The 625-nt window shown below is 44.0% G+C and overlaps 1 protein-coding gene across 1 annotated transcript in view; it reads left to right on the top strand.

Annotated features, from left to right (window-relative positions):
- The window catches only part of AKAP8 (A-kinase anchoring protein 8), a gene marked incomplete at its 5' end in the record, with an annotated part of 31132 nt that overhangs the window by 11779 nt on the left and 18728 nt on the right, over window positions 1–625 (top strand). Inside the window, one exon of the mRNA XM_035896786.1 lies at window positions 195–291. Coding sequence (XP_035752679.1) covers window positions 195–291 — 97 coding nt within the window. The remainder of the gene's footprint in view (window positions 1–194; window positions 292–625) is intronic.

Below are 625 nucleotides of genomic sequence, written 5' to 3'. Positions count from 1 at the left end.
TAGCTGGGAGAGGGAATTTGGGTCCCAAAAAAATAGCTGGGAGGGGGAATTTGGGTCCCAAAAAAATAGCTGGGAGGGGGAATTTGGGTCCCAAAAAATAGCTGGGAGGGGGAATTTGGGTCCCAAAAAAATAGCGGGGAGGGGGATTGTGAACACTGGAATTCTGATGGATTTATTATTTATTTTCCCCTTAGCATCCGGAGATGGCTGTGAAGATGACGACGAGGAGGTGAAAAAGAAGAGGGAGAAACAGCGGAGAAGAGATCGGATGCGCGATCGTGCTATGGACAGGTAAGGAAAGGGATTAAGCCCGTCCTAGAATTTCGAGGAATAATCTTGCCCTGGGATATTCCTCTGCCCAAATCCGGGAGAAATCTGGGCGATGGTGTTCTGGGGCTCCGCGTTCTGTTTCCAGCCAGGTGTTTTGGTTTTTTTTTTTCCCCTTTTTCTGTGTTTTTCCCCTTTTTCTGTGTTTTTATGACTGTTTTAAGATAAAGAGAACACAGTACTGGTTTAATCCATCGATCGATGTAGAGTAATAAATTCATTAGGGTGTTTTAATTGGCTGTGCAGCCTTGCTATTAAAATAATATTATATATAATTAACCGACTGGCAAAGGCAGCA

Source organism: Egretta garzetta, unplaced genomic scaffold, assembly GCF_000687185.1.
Source record: "Egretta garzetta isolate BGI_Z169 unplaced genomic scaffold, ASM68718v1 scaffold576, whole genome shotgun sequence".
Classification (NCBI taxonomy): Eukaryota; Metazoa; Chordata; class Aves; order Pelecaniformes; family Ardeidae; genus Egretta; species Egretta garzetta.
The sequence above is the reverse complement of the archived record's forward strand: the minus strand, read 5'-3'. Positions and strand labels throughout refer to the sequence as shown.